At 37.9% G+C, this 14,556-nt stretch overlaps 2 protein-coding genes across 2 annotated transcripts; one reads left to right on the top strand and one right to left on the bottom strand.

Moving 5' to 3' along the window:
• Positions 642-3,456, top strand: LOC109715466 (protein CHUP1, chloroplastic-like). Its single transcript, XM_020240477.1, has 2 exons — positions 642-2,719; positions 2,808-3,456. The coding sequence occupies exons 1-2, from the start codon at positions 1,832-1,834 to the stop codon at positions 3,300-3,302; spliced, it is 1,383 nt and encodes a 460-aa protein (XP_020096066.1). The 5' UTR covers positions 642-1,831; the 3' UTR covers positions 3,303-3,456.
• On the bottom strand, positions 4,593-11,120 carry LOC109715196 (protein RDM16). The gene is made up of 6 exons (XM_020240094.1): positions 10,200-11,120; positions 8,565-8,849; positions 8,035-8,490; positions 7,738-7,932; positions 7,490-7,647; positions 4,593-5,830 (listed from the first exon to the last, which is right to left on the bottom strand). The coding sequence occupies exons 1-6, from the start codon at positions 10,986-10,988 to the stop codon at positions 4,966-4,968; spliced, it is 2,748 nt and encodes a 915-aa protein (XP_020095683.1). The 5' UTR covers positions 10,989-11,120; the 3' UTR covers positions 4,593-4,965.

The following is a 14,556-nucleotide window of genomic DNA, read 5'->3' on the forward strand; positions in this document are numbered from 1 at the left end:
TTTTAAAAATAGCCCTATCAAAATTTAATTTGCAAAAATGGCCCTGGGCCTGCCACGCAGGCGCCACGTCAGCGCCACGCGGGCAGGGCTGGGCCCGTGTGTTAAGTTGAACACGGTGAACCATTCACCGTGTTCAAACACGGTGAATGGTTCACCGTGTTTAGTACGTATTTTTTTATACGTATATTGAAAAGTGGAATAAGAAGTAGGGATGTCAATAGGTATGGATATACGAAATATTATCCGAATCCAAACCCGAATAAATTATATATATACGTAATTTATTTTTGCTTATTTATACAATATATAAAATATTTAATAATTTTTATTCNTATATATATATATAATTTATTCGGGTTTGGATTCGGATAATATTTCGGGTATCCATACCTATTGACATCCCTACTCCTTATTCCACTTTTCAATATACGTGTACTAAACACGGTGAACCATTCACCGTGTTTAGACACGGTGAATGATTCACCGTGTTCAACTTAATACCCTGGCCCCAGCCCTGCCCGCGTGGCGCTGACGTGGCGCCTGCGTGGCAGGGATAGGGCCATTTTTGCAATTTTAATTTTCATAGGGCTATTTTTAAAATAAAAATTGCTCAGGGGGCTATTTGCAAAAAAAGCCCTATGTTAGATGATTTCATTCTAAAGCTAGAATACTTCAAAAAGTATATGGAGCCAGTTATTCCAACATTGTTTACAGCAACATGGTATCCAAATCGATGATCAGCACTGTTAGACACGATCTAAGCTATTTAAGTTTCATAGATATTGTATGTCATGATATTACGACACCATTTCGAGTGATCGAGTGGTCTCAAATTCAACTTATATAAGCAAATGATGTTTGAAAATTATAAAACTTGGTTCTAGGTCATGTTTAACGATACCAATTGTAGTTTCGGATGGCCCATTAACAATAACGATGAAGAAATAAACAACTCTGTTTACTTTTGGGAGTTTCCTTTCTAGCTTTAACTTTTGGAAGTTTTCTTTCTAGCTTTACTCCTAAAAGAGTGCTTATAAGAAATTCTTATTCTGTTGCTTCTCCTGCTTTCAAAGCCAAGTGCTTTTCCTCTTCCTTCAATCAGAAGTTTGAACAATCAACTCCCCTTTTTTTTTTTTTTGATTTGCAGTATTGCGATATAACAATGGTGGTAGGTTGATTGATGACTAACAGTTTAAACTATGGTTTAGATAAAATTTTTACGCATTCTAATCTATATAATTATCTCTAATCGGATCTTCCGACACTAATTAGTAATTCTTCTTGGCTATAAGTTTAGTTATTGCATTCACCACCAGTCTACTACAGTAGGAAGGAAAGAGAGCTAAAACTCAGTATTTGCTTGGAAATTGAGATTTGGAGCATATTGTCTTAAAATTTTAGGATTCTGTTCACTATTTTTGCAACTAAGAGCCAGCTTGGTCCTACTTCTGTTTCTGCTTTTAACTATTAGTCGATTCTAACGAAGTGTTTGGTAAGCAGAGAAGTTTAAAAGCTTCTGCTGCATCGAAAAACTGAAAAGTGACTCTTTTGAAGTTTCTGATTCTCTGCTGCACAGCTTTTTTCGGTTGAATTTTTCAAACAATACTTCATCAAACTGCAACATTCTATAGGATGGCCAAAATAGGCCTTAAATTGTGGGCATTGTACAAAATGCACAAGCAAAACATGAATTTGATCCCAAACCTAAGAGGAAAGGAATTAGAAAGTTCCGAGGAAAGATGACTTTCAAGGAATTAACATTGTAGAAGTTCTCAAGGCAAAGAAAGGTAAAAGATTATTTCATGCCTTTTTCCGTAACCTCTTTTATTCCATGGAGGCAAAGACATGTATGAGATACTTCTTTTCTATGGAGAGGGAGAAGAGAGTAGAGGACATTAAGACTCTCCTAAAGGTTATCATTCCGCTAGCTTTTCCGATAGCCGGTTTTATCATCTCCACCCTCATGACAAGTAGAACAAGTGAGAGAGATCCATCAATTAGCCCATCTCGAGAAGAACGCGAAATGGATTCGCATCTTTACGTCTCTCAACACGAATTCGACGATGAGTCGAGCTCCCATTGCACTGATGAGCCTTTCGGGAGTGACGAAGCAGAGGACAAGGAATTGGAGGCCGCGAACAGCTCACGAAGCCCTACCACTCAAGAAATTACCGTGATGGAACGGTATGAGAATCCGGACGAGATTTCGATCGAGCAAGAAGAGAAGGGGTTGAATTTAAATGAAGAGATTGCAAGTTTGAAGAGCATAATAACTGTTCTTGAAGAGAGAGTACACGAGTTCCAAAACCGGTTTCACGACTACTACTACATGAAAGAGGAAGAATCCACATTCCAAAAGCTCCAAATTATGTGTTTGGGTCTCAAGCTGGAGTTTTTAGAGTCTCAGAATCAGAGGCTCGAGCGAACTGTCGCAGAGTTTCAAGAAGCTATAGAAGGGTTCGATGCGATAAGAGCTGATTACGCAATGCTGCAGCAGAAGTTTAAGAGGCTATCGAAGATAAATACGCGTAATTCGCGTATAATTCGTCAAGAGGTTTCGAATCTTAATGCTAGAGAGATTGAATTGTCGAAAGAGAAAGCAGAGCTCGAACTTGTGATGAGAGAAATCAAAGAGTTGGGTAATCAATTTCAGGAGGAGAGGAAAGCAATGCAGGAGAACTTTAAAACGACAGAACTAATGAACAAATACACATCAAAGGTAACAGTGATCTTTCATCTACTGCTACAATGTATTTACTAAAAAAAATTGAACTAACCAAAATTACTGTGTTTTTGTTTTTCTGCAGGATAAGGAAGTGGAGGTGCAAATAGAAGAATGTAACATCAGACAATTATCAGGTAAAGAAGAAACATTAGACCAACTAGGCCAGATTCGAGGGCGGTGGGCCGGTGATATGGAGGAGATGATATACATAGGATGGATCACCGCATGCTTAAGGCGCGAATTAACGATGAATCAACAGGAAGAGATTACGAGAATCAGCGAAGAAGCTTTAGCGCTGCCAGAAGAAAAGGGAGATCTGCTGACGGTGTATACTCCAGCGACTGCCGAGGTTCAGAGTTGCTGTGTTGATTTTGATCAAGCGACGTGTACGGGATCGACCGAAGATGACGGAGAAACTGGGATAGATGTTGCAGTGAGAAATGAAAACAGGGGTTCGGGAAAGCGGAGGTTGCTCCACAAGCTTAAAGGATGGGCTAAACTGAAGGGGAAGTCGAAGTCCAAGGGATCGTGTTACCGAGATGATAAAAGTTATCAAAAATCGTATGACTCCAGTTAAGAGATTACAAGATAATCTGATCAATAGCATAACAGTAGCCCCCCCAAAAAAAGTGTACTAAGATTACTTACAAGTACCACAAAAGTATTAAAGCTGTAAATATGTTTCTATAAATAGAAATCTGATGGTAATGAATGTCTCTTTTCTTGAGCTAGTGGTGGTGTAGATCACCGTTTCATTTTCATGGACTGTAAATAAAAATCCTCCAAATCAGGAGAGAAGAAGAATAAGGCAATGGAGAGGTTTATGCTAATAGTTGCTAAACTTTTTCCATTTGGTTTGGGGATAAAGTGAGGATAACGAAAGTAATCATCGCTGCCAACGAAGTATTTTTTTTGGCCGGGATACGATGTCTAGGTCAAGCCTTACTATTCCCAATTATTCGGTAATAGTTTGGGAAAAATTATTCCACCATTTTTGATGAAATAGTTCTATTTCAAGATTTACTTCCAAGTTTTATAAAGATTATAAATTAAATTAAGTAAATTATATTATATAGACATAATATGTACATATTATAATAAATTATGTTTATTATAAAAATTATTAATTATACTACATGAATACTTATTGATTGTACTTAAATATTATATAAATTATTTTTATTAAATTTAAGTTTAAGTAAAGAATTTGGAAAAAAAAAATGGAGTATTATATTTCAAATGTTCTTTTACCAAGTATATTTTATTTCTAATTTATTGTAAAATATTAATCGTAGTTGATATCATATACAACCATCACTTTTTTACATCATCCTCTGATACTCCATAAAATTAACCAAACACAATTTCAATTATTCCTGATAATAACAGCATTACAAATCAAATACAATTTCACTTTTATTCTCAACTATCCCAAAATAGTAAGCTATCCAAGGAATAAAAAAAATTATTCCAATGCAATGTTCGTTATGCCCAATCCAAACAGGGTTAAGAACACTAAGGAGATACGATGCAGACCTAAATAACAACGTATTCTGATTAGCTAATTCTAGAAGATAAATTCTCATGTGATGAACACATAAATATCTTGATTGACTTGCCGAATTATCCCAAAAATATTGCTAAAAATCTCCTTAACCTGAGGAAGGTGAACAAGAACAATGTCAAAAAGCTTTCAAGTTCACAATTTCAACCCTCAGTTGGTATCAAAACCATACTAGATGTAATTTTTGGACCTTCTTGTGTATGTTCTTGAGAGGCTTAAGAAAGAGACCTCTCTAATAGTCGATACTATCACTTGCACTTAGATTTGTGTATGACAATATGTACTAATGAACTATCACAAATATAAGACACATTAAGAACACAATATATTGAACAATCATAGAAGCCCATCTACAAATCCATGTTTCAAACAAAAAGTGCTTCTAACCTAGAAGATATTAGAAGGGTAGCTGATAACACATTCGAAGCACATGTGATAGTTCAAATCTCACGAGGTTTAGCAGTGTATTACTGAACCATGGAAACAAAGACAGGTTAAGTATGCCCAATGCAGCATTTATCTATACGAAAATAACACGAGACATCCTCACGGCCTTATATGGCACATAAAATCAAACAGGAAACAAAGAAGAACAGAAATACTCAGGATAGTGTATACTTTCCTCGATTTCGCACAAGTACCTCGGGAAATGAGATTGCAATCTGATAAGCTTCAGTCATAGCAATTCTTCCGAGAAATTGACGGCCAGGTCCCAGTAGTGCGGAACTCCAGCATCTGCGAACACCTTCCTGGCAGCCGCCTCGGTCCTGCACTGGTGAACTATGAACTTGTGGAAGCCCGGCTTTGCGACACTCCCCTGCCACACCAGAACACAACTATTCGCAGGCTTATCAGGGTCCACCTCATCCCCTTCCTCCTCATCATTCACGGCCGCAGCCCAGTCGATCCGGCGCAGCATCAGTTTCCCATACCGCTTGATTGGCTTCTTTCCTCCTTCCACTACCACAACGCTTATACCATCCGATATCACCGCACATCCCGTCAATCGGTTCTCTTGCGCATTCACATCGACTTTGAACCGCGTCTGCGGGTGTGAGAGGTCACTGATCCTATACACAGATACTAGGGTTTCCAGAGAGTTTGGATCATCAAAGAGTTTCCGCTCTTTCTTTTCACGACGTTCTGCGGGTGTTAGCTTGCGGGCGATGTTTCTATCAACATGGGCTTGCTCGCGCTCAGCAGCAGCACTGCGGATCTCCATCTCAAGCCGGGTCGGGTCTTGGGTTGCTTCAGAAGACAGGACTTTCATGAGGTTGCTCATTTTGACCTTAGGCTTGGGTGGTTCCAAGAGCCCCTGCCTAATCATTTCTTGCCTGTCTCTTTCCTTTGCAAGACGTCTTTGTGTCCTTAGTTTCTTCTGCTCTTTCTTTGTTAGCTTGAGAGGTTGTGGTGGCGGAGGCGCAGGATCTGCCGGGGGCTCAATCGGGCGCGGGTGTTCTATATAAATTGTGATCTTGTCCTTATTTAGTTTCTCCTCAAAGAAATCTTCATAGGTGCCCGAAAGTAAAATTTGTTTGTCCCTGACAAAAAGCAGTCCAATCGGTCATTTGCTCAAGATAGAGCAAAGCGAGTGCCCTAGAAGGAATAAAGGAAGAGTACTTTTTTTTTGTTTCACAATATCGCTGCAAGTATATGAAACATTGTAAATAGCACTAAAAAGACAGTGTTTGCGTGCGTGCCCCTGAAAACCATATTTATTTTCCTATGCATCCTTGCTAGAGGTATACATGCAAAAAATCATTTTAGCAAAGTTACTAGAGCAGGGACATGTGCACAAATAACATGGTTTTGACAGGTACACGTGCAAATAACCAACTTTCAGGGATAGTTACAATTTTGCATATTTGTAAGGATATAAATGTCTGTGTAGAGAGAGAGAGAGAGAGAGAGAGAGAGAGAGAGAGGAGGGCTACTATACTCTTATTAGTACGGAGGGCTTCGTACTCATAAGTCGTTTTCAATGATAGAACTTCCAAATCGACGATTCATATTGTTAAACATAACATTTGAAGTATTTAGAAACCAAATTTCGTAATTTTTTGAATTTATAATAAAATCCATCAAGTGGGTATAATATGCACGGTCGTAAGAGTATAGTAACTGCACTCTATATATAGTAGCCGGAATTAATTGAATTTTTGATAGAAAATTCTATTCACTATCTAGGTAAAGATCAATAATTCCGATCTTATATTTTCACTTAATTCCGATCTTATATTGAAGAAGAATCCGATAGTGAAAATATAAGATCGGTGTTATTGATCTTTACCTAGATAGTGAAAAAAAAATTCTATCAACAATTTAACTGATTCCGACTACTATACTCTTTCGACCATTCATTTTTTACCCACTTGATGGACTTAATTATAAATTTGAAAAATTACGAAATTCAGTTTCTAGATACTTTAAATGCTCTAGATCATGTTTAACAGTATTAATCGTCGATTCGAAGGCTTCATCATCAAAAACGACTTACGAGTACGAAGGCCTCCATAGTCATGAGAGTACAGTAGCTCTACTATAGATACACGCGAATACATATATATATATATAGAGAGAGAGAGAGAGAGTCTAGCTACTATCCTCTTAAGAGGATAGAAGGCTTTGTCCTATCAAGTCACTTTGGACGATTCGGACACCAAATTGATAATCGGCACCGTTGAAATTGATTTACACTATTAGAAATATTTAGAAACTGAATTTTGTAATTTTTGAAAATCATTATCAAGTCCATCAAAGAGTCGAAAAACGAACAGTCATAAACAAAAAATCTTCTGAAAATAGAGGTTTGACTTACTCAATTCATGATCAGAATTATCAAACGTTATCTAAATAGTATAAAGAATTTTCTATCAATAATTCAAGCAGTTTGGATTGCTCTACACCGTTAAACAAGCAAACACCTCATATAGGCCGCCATAAACTGTCGATTTTGCGATCTTTTGATCACTATGTAAATAATTTTTAAAATTTATAAAATTTAGTTTCTAGATACTTCAAATACTCTAGATCAACTTCAATGGTTTTAATCATCGATTCAAGATCTCTATCGTCAAAAACAGCTTGATAGGACGTAGGTCTCCGTTCTCCTAAATGGATAGTAGCTAGATTATACACACAAAAAAAAAACCATAGAGGAATAATAGCATTAGCAGGGAGCCAGGGAGACAGCAGCTTACCACCACTCAATTTCAGGAATCTCTTCTTTCTGTCTTTCTTTAGTAACTCTTGGTGCTACTGTTATTAAATTCGGGTTGATATCGCCCTCAGCTTTCGCCTTTGCAAGCTGGGTCTGCTTCACTTTTAGCTCCTTTGCTTGTGCCTCACCAAATTGGTTCTGTGTGACAAGGCAAAATAATAAATTAGAAGTCAAAGAAACATATTTAGAAGATACAGAGAATTAATACGAAAGCAAGCATATTGAAACCTTAATTCTTTGCAGCTCTGCCATTCTTGACATCTTGCCTTCCTCCAAAAACTGAAACCCGGGCCTTTTGGGCCTAAGAAGCTTAGTTTTATTAATACCCATACTCTCATCAAAATGAGGATTTGATTCAGCAATGGCATCTAAATCTGGTTTAATTATCTGGAAGGCTTCTTTCTTTTGCTTGTTTATATTAACCTGCCACAGAAATAGAAAGGGGAAAAAATACAAATTTCAATGAGTAAAAGGAAGCTATCTAAAGCAAAAAAAATTTTCATAACTCAAATTCTCATATCTCACCTTGAGAGTACTAAGATTCGCAAGCTTAGGCACATTAATGACATTCCCATGTTCGTCAATTTCTCTACCCTGGGCATCCAAACGAAGAACAGGAGCCTTGGCAGGTTTTTGAGGTGCAACTACATCAGTGGATGGAGCGACTGATGGACCAGGGAACATATTTATAAGGGGAGCAAATTCCGGGTCTTGGCGAAATCCCATCTTAGCAGCAAGTTCCTGAGCCCGCTTTACAGCTTCCAAATTAGGAATGCTAGGGAGCCCAGGAAGAACACCTGGTTTCCCAGTCATGGAAGCAGCTGTGGCTAAGTTAGTCATTGTCTGGGCAGGATTTGCAGAGACTGTTAAAGAACCAGAAGAGATAGGCTTTGTTCCTGTATTCAGTGAAGGTGTTTTACTTTCGTCTTTGTTAGGAGCTACCTGGGAGCTATTAGAGCCCGAAGTGCCAATTTTACTAAGCTGCGAAGAAAAAGAATATCATGAAGAATCCTATTAAACAAAATAATTTAGACAAACGTCAAGATTATACATACCACGGGTATCTTCTTCAGCTTTTCCGAAAGTTCCTTCTGCAACTGTAAAGCCTTTTTAGCTTTAGCTAAAGCATCAAGAGAGAGGCTGCCACTTTTGCCAGAAGTGAGTGAAGTTGCTGTTCCATCTGTACTAGATTTTCCAGGAACCTCATCAGATCTAATACTAACTCCCTCATTTTCATTGGTGGTAGTAATTGAAGATACCTTAGTAGGAAGAGGATGGTGAGAATCAACAGAGGTCGCTAAAAGCTTAGATGCCACACTGAGCGGTTCCAGCGCAGCAAGCTGCAAGATCAAAAAAAAAAAAAAGATGAAAAAATTCAATACAATATCATGGAAACCTCATAAACAATCCATCTTCAGAAGTAGCACCCCAACACCTATAAATAGTACAAGACTGTCAACACACTACTGCAAAATAACTTACAAATGACAATACTTGCCAAAGGTCCAACATATATCACAATAGGTTTTAACAGCAGGCTGTAAACATTCATGCTTACAACTCTACATTGCAAATACTAATTCAACAGAGGTTTCACTTGATCAATATCTTGAAGTGTTGTGGCAGGGAGCAGAGATGGGCATATTCTCTGTGATTTTACACCCTATAAGCTTATATTGATCATTTTCTAAAAGTTATGCTTCTCACAATTTCAATCACTGCAAAGGAATAAAATGTCTTAAACCTGATTACCAGTTTCTAAATTTATCTAAAAAAGAACATTGTCCTCCAAATAATTTGTTTACCTTATTTTACAATCTGACTTTAGTCATTGGTTGAATCCAATATTACTCAACAATCATCATCAATAAAAAGCATAACATTTTTAATACTACCACAATGAGATATCAAATAATCGATAGTAGAAATAAGATAATGTGGCTTGTCTTTGCAAATAATGACCTATTTTTTCATCATAATTGGCATCAAATAATATAATGGCCAATTATCACCAGAAAATGAATCTAAATAAATCTCTTTCATCATAAAGTGACATCAACAAAAAAACGTACAAATTTCTCAAAACCAAGGTTACATCTATCAAGGTGGGAAGAATTCAACTACCAAAAAACATCTAGCATAAGTCTTTACGGTTAAAGGTAAAAATAGTCGTAGAAAACAAATAAAACAAATTATATATAAGTTAGACGACAACAAAAAAAGGAAAAATGAAATACAAATCTACCTGAGTCAAGTATTCAGGAAGTTATTTAACAACTCCTGTGAAGAAAAGACCACTAAGTTTCAAGATACCATGTTCCAGTTAAAAATTCAATGGACGGGTTTAACAGGTTGCACATCTGAAAAGATCATTAAAGTGCATAATCCTACGAGATCAAAAAAACTTCATACTACAACAGGCGAGATACACATGTTTCCTATAGTTCCGTAACACTATCCATGAGAATGCTACTACCCTAACCAAAGGGCTTATTCAATTCCTCCATGCAAGATCAGACACAAAGTAGATAGCATACTATGACTTGTTACAGCTTATTTCAAGAGACATCATAAGTATCTGTTCTTACAGAATTTCAAAGCAAAGATGCAGATTAAGGGAGAAATGAAAATACATATGTTCCATAGATGGAGATAAAAACAAGAAGAGCTATAATGAGAGAAATGCTCACGTTAGCTGTCGAACCGCCCTTCTCCGCAGCAGCGATCTTATGATGGCCATTAGTGACCTCGATTTTTTCCAATTTCTCCCCGTGCCCTAAATCTTCATCCTTTGCCCTATCCTTAACCCTATGTTCTCGTTTCGTCTCTTTCTCATCTAAATCTTTCTTGTCGACCTCAATACCGCTATCGCTAAATCTCCTCGCGTCTCTACTCTGCTTCCGATCATCTACATTACTAACCGATCCTTCTTCTGACTTCTTTTCCTTCCGATCCACCTCCGTATCATCCGAATCATCTCTCCTCCTCCTATCTTTCACAACCCCATTCGCATCATCTTCAAAACGCCGCCTTTCCCTCTTCTCCTCCCTCCCACCATCTGAAACCCTAGCCCGCTTCTCCTCCCTCTCCGGCTCCTCCTCATCTCGCCCCTGCTCCTTCCGCTTCCTCGAGGCGTGGCGCCGCTCCACCGAGTGCTCGCTGGGGACTCCATCCCGCTCGACGGAGTCCCTGACTCTACTCGAGGACCTCTCGCGCTTGTGCTCGGGATCGGAAGGGGAGGACTCCTCGTCGTCGTCGTCGTCGTCGCGGCGGCGCTTCTCGTCGTCCTTGTGGTGGTGGTGGTGGCGGTGCTTATGCTCTCGATCACGATCGGGATCGCGATCGCGTTCGCCATCGCGGTCGCGGTGGTGGTGGTGATGGTGGCCTCTGGAAGAATCGGGATCGCGATCGCGATCCTTGCCGTCGCGGAGATCTCGGGATCGGCGGCTCGAGCGGTCGCGCTCGGAGGCTCTATCCATGGGGAAGGTGGGAGGCGGAGGGGTGCGATTGGGGAGGAGGGCTAGGGTTAGGGTTAGGGTTAGGGTTTGGCTCCCCGAAGCGAGAGGAGGGAGGGGGAGTGCGTGGCCGAGGGTTCTCGAACTAGATAATAGAGAGAGAGAGAGAGAGAGAGAGAGAGAGAAACAAAAAGAGGTGGTTTGTGGGCCAAATAAAATTTTAAATCACATTGGGCCGGGCCGGATCGGGTGGGGTCGGGCCGGGTCAAGCTGATTGGAATCAGAAATTTCTTTTTTTTTTCCCACCTACTCGATGCCCCAAAAAGAGCGAACATCTTACATTTTATAAGGGTTAATTGCATATAGCTCCCTCTTAATATATTATATAGCAAATACATCCCTATAAAGTTCACTTTTTTATTTTTATTTCTACAAAAGTCCTGACGTTTTTAAATATACCTCTACTGTTATGATTCATTAGAAAAATATAGTTAACCGTATAGCTAAAATACTTAATGCAGCTTACTGAATGAGATAAATTCACTTTTTTTACCCCTTATATTATAGGGATAATTACCTATATATCCCTCAAAACTTTAGAAATATCTCATTTACTCCTTTTTTTTTTTTCTTTCCAATATAGCTCTCATATGTTCCTCCGTTATTTCAAAATACCACTGCAGTTATCACTTGTTAAGTTAATTTAGATTAAATGTGAGTTAAATATCTACTAGAGTTAAAAAAAAATTAAAATACCTCTTTTGTCCGTCACTTAAAGGCAAATAAGAAATATTGGTGATGGCAGAAGGGTATATTTGAAAAGACCAAAAATCAAAATACTTTTGGTACCCCTAACTTAAGGGCAAATAAGAAAAGCCGGTAATGGTGGAAGGGTATATTTGAAAAGGCAAAATAGTAATTTTGTACAGATAATAGCTATTGCTAACAATTCATTAACGGAATTTAATTGCAGCGGTATATTTGAAATAGTTGGAACGTAAAAATGGTATTTTTAATATTAGCCTTCTAAGAGAGGTAAATTATAAAGTCCGGAACTTTTCAGAGGTATATAAGCAATTGCCCTCATATTATAATCCTATCTACTTTTGAGGATCTTTGGGAGGACATTTCTGCATAATTCTTAATAGTTGGGGCTTTTTGAATTGACATATCAGTTATAGCAAAAAATATCATTTCACTTATCTATTGTTAAAAAATAAACACTACTGTAAGGGCTTGTTTGGTTCAAGGGTGGAATTGGAATGGATAATGGAATGGGAATGAATTGGAATGCTAATTGGAATGGCCCACTCCCCCAAGACGTTTGGTTTGTGGATTGGGAATTGGAATGAGTTATTCACATTTCATTGTTTGGTTCGTATAAACTAAAAAAATTATAGGATACTATAATACTAATTTTACTCTCAAATATAAATTTATATTATTTAAAATTTATAAAAAATATAATACTATTCTCTAATAAGTTTTTCAAAAAAAATATCAAATTTATTTTTAAAAACTTTTATTGATGTGGGTTAGGGATAGGATTTTGAGAGAGGATAGGTTTTTTTTTTTTTTTNGAGAAAGGGGTGAAGGAAGGAGGGTGAGATGGTCACATGAGCTTCGAGAACTTAGTGGGCTTCCGGAATGAAATCTCAATCCGGGCTAGAAGACCGGAATCAAGTTGAATAATAGGCCATTCCCATTCCAGTCCGGAATAGGAATCTCAAACCGATTCATGCGAACCAAACAAAATTAACCGGATTTGATCAAACCGATTCCCATTCCATACCCAAAATGAATGAACCAAACAAGCCCTAATGGTAACAAATCAGAGAGACACATATGAATATCATTGATCTTTTGCAGAGATAAAAATAAAAAATTAAACTTTGTTAGGATATATTTGCTATTTGATATGTTTACAAAGAGCTGTATGCAATAAACCCAATTTAATATCTAGTTACACGTTAAATTTTATCAAATATGAGGACTCAAATTATTAAGTTGAGGGGTTTGATTGAAGAAAAACATAAGAGTTGAGGTGTCTTTTTTCAAAATAGCGTACAGTTGAGAGGGTCTTCATGCACATATATTTTTCCCTAATTAGAAGAGTTACACTAATCTAAAATCAAACCAACTCATTTTAGTTGATTATGTTGAATTTCCTTAGTAATTCACGGTTATTTGGTTTTACGAGTTTTACAAAGAGAAAACAAATTGAATTAACTGAATTAAATAATTTATACTCATTTTTTTAGGCCAATTTGCATAAAAAATCCACTAGTTTTGCACTTTTGCAAAAGTGGGCTACATGTTTCGATTTTACAGATTCGAGCCGGATTTTTAGCAAACTGACCAAAATACCCTTATACCTTTTTCTCTCTCCTTTTTTTTTCTCTCGTTTTTTTTTTTCTTTCTCTTCCCAGAGAGTGGCGGAGGCGGAGGCGGCTCGCTTCAGTTTTGTCCGGCGCATCCTTACACTCGCCTGCGCACCCCCCACCTTCCTCATCTCCTACCCTGCCGAGGCCGCGCTGCGACTTTTTTTTTTCCTCCTCTCCGACCCTCCTCCACCGCCTCCGACGACGACGCCTATCTCACCCTCTCTCGCCCTTCTCGCCCTTTCCCTCTCCCTCCTCCTTCGCCTCCTCCGCCACCTCTGTCGACGATGCCTCTCCACCGACATCGGCACCGCGGAGGTCGCTACGGCACCGCAGTCTCGGAGCGGGGGGTCTTTAGTGGCATCTTCGCCGGCGCCATGGCCATTGGCGGAGAGGTGTGACAAAAAAAATTTGTAGAAGAAGGAAGAAGAAAGAAATAAAGACAAAATATTATATAAGAAGGAAGAAGAAGATGAAATTGCACTGTTAAAATAAGATTATACTGTTTTAAAATAAATTTGTATTGTTTTCATGAAAATTGCACTATTTGATATAGAAATTATACTCTTTTGGAAATGATTTTACACTATTTAGGCTAATATTGCACTATTTGATTTTGATATTTTAATTTTTATATAAAATTTATAAATATATAATTTGGAAATCAAAAGAAGAGCTCTCTTTATTCGGAGGATTTTGTGGGTCTCACATTTTTTTTTCTTTTTAATTGAGGGTCAATTGTACCATTTGTCCCAACTTTTGCACAATTTTTACTTTAGTCCCTATTTTTTTTTTTTTTTTTGCAAACGCAATTTGGGATGTTTTTGAATATGACTAAACTCGGATCAGATTAGATTTCAAGTTGTGGCTGCCATTTGCTGTGAGGCCTGTCTCGACAGTTTTTTCGAATAAGTCGTCGGTAATTATAATAATATAATATATATATATATATATATGATAATAATTTGCTTGTAATAATACCTTCTCACCGCATCACGCGTGTCACGCCCCGGATTACACATTCCCCGGGCACGCTGACAAATCCGCCGTACACAAAGGAATGTCCCCTGTATACGAAGCATAGCTGTAACTGTAACAAATACAATACTACAACCAGTAGTATAGAGCTGCTCGAATAAAACTGGTAAAAACAAGAACAAGTTCCATATACATACATACATCCAGGTATACCAAAAAAAACTCGCCCAGCG

Source organism: Ananas comosus, linkage group 9, assembly GCF_001540865.1.
Source record: "Ananas comosus cultivar F153 linkage group 9, ASM154086v1, whole genome shotgun sequence".
In the NCBI taxonomy this organism is placed as follows: domain Eukaryota; kingdom Viridiplantae; phylum Streptophyta; class Magnoliopsida; order Poales; family Bromeliaceae; genus Ananas; species Ananas comosus.